Source organism: Rhincodon typus, chromosome 46 (genome assembly GCF_021869965.1).
Source record: "Rhincodon typus isolate 14 chromosome 46, sRhiTyp1.1, whole genome shotgun sequence".
NCBI lineage: Eukaryota > Metazoa > Chordata > Chondrichthyes > Orectolobiformes > Rhincodontidae > Rhincodon > Rhincodon typus.
Window position 1 is genome coordinate 7,231,431 of NC_063377.1, and position 1,262 is coordinate 7,232,692.

Below are 1,262 nucleotides of genomic sequence, written 5' to 3' on the forward strand. Positions count from 1 at the left end.
CTCTCTCTCCCCCTCACTCACTCTCTCTCTCTCTCTCTCTCTCTCCCCCTCACTCTCTTTCCCTCCCCTTCCTCTGTCTCTTTCCCACCCCCCCCCCCCCCTCCCCCTGCCGCCGGTGCCCCCCCCGTCGTCGAAGCAGCACGGTGTGAATGTGAATGCCCCGGCCACTGCGTTTCAACAGGCGAGCGGCTATGGAACCCACGGCTACAGCACGGGTAAGTGAGGGGGCCGCTGGGAAAGTGTCTTGCTCGCTCGTTTGCACAGCTACGTCGGGTGCCCCAAGCTCCAAGAGAGGCGAGCTTACGGACTTGTCAGATCCAGCGCTCCCGCTGCATGTATTTGACCCTGGGGCGTCAAGCAGCGTAGAGCTGGTTGGCGTTCCCATCGAGATTTCAACTCCTGCAGTTTCGGCAACGTCAAGTTCAAACCACATGAATTTCTCCCATAGCATTGACCGCCTCTGCAGCGCTGGCTCCAGGGAGAAACTGGGTAGGTTCTTCAACCAGAGTAATAGTGACAATAAGTGTCTTCCCCTCTCACAGCGGCCTAGTCTAGGAGTTCTCCTGGACTGTGTTCAGGTGACCAGCGATAGCCCACGAGGATTGTCCTTTCACTGGGCACGGGGCCCAGTATTTATCTGTCTCCTGTTTTAGAATCCTTCCCTTTCAGGCAGAACAAGCAGAGTCTGTGTAGTGTAGGGGCACAGTGTCGTTAGGGAGGGCCGTTCTGGTATTTGGCCCTTGTTCGTGTGTGTGGGGGGTGGCATCAGTTAGCTTATAAATGACTGCTTTACGATGCAGCGTGGCTTCAGTTCGTGCACAGGTTACCATGAAGGGGCTATCTGTTTCCCACGGTGACCCTCTGGTTAAGACACCCTCTAGCCATCTTGCTTTTGGTCTTTCTCTCTGAGAGAGCAACCCTAAGGTCTTGTAAGACTGTGGCGACGTTACATTTTACCAGTGATCTGGAACCTGTCGTGTTTTCAGGAATCTCGCACTGTTTTTGAAGTTATTTTCCCTCCGTTTAGTCGGAAGATTTTTTTTTTAAAATCCATTTGTGAGATGTAGCTAAACTATTTACAAACACGTATTTTTCTGCCCCGAACTGCTCAAAGTGCTTTTTAAGAGTCAACCCCATCGCTGTGGGGTCTGGAGTGATGTGTAAGCCCACATCAGGTAAGGATGGTAGATTCCCACCACCACCACCACCCCCCCCCCCCCCCCCCCCCCCACCAACTCTGGGGTTTTTATTTCCACAATCTA

The 1,262-nt window shown here is 53.4% G+C and overlaps 1 protein-coding gene and 1 long non-coding RNA gene across 6 annotated transcripts in view; one reads left to right on the forward strand and one right to left on the reverse strand.

Annotated features, from left to right (window-relative positions):
- ubap2l (ubiquitin associated protein 2-like) overlaps positions 1–1,262 on the forward strand; it is a 49,606-nt gene that overhangs the window by 45,544 nt on the left and 2,800 nt on the right. For all 5 annotated transcript variants that reach the window (XM_048620371.1, XM_048620372.1, XM_048620374.1 and 2 more), the window contains one exon: positions 116–215. In XM_048620371.1, the coding sequence (XP_048476328.1) occupies positions 116–215 (100 nt within the window). The remainder of the gene's footprint in view (positions 1–115; positions 216–1,262) is intronic.
- Positions 1–1,262, reverse strand: part of LOC125487875 — a 17,943-nt gene that overhangs the window by 4,818 nt on the left and 11,863 nt on the right. The window lies entirely within an intron of this gene.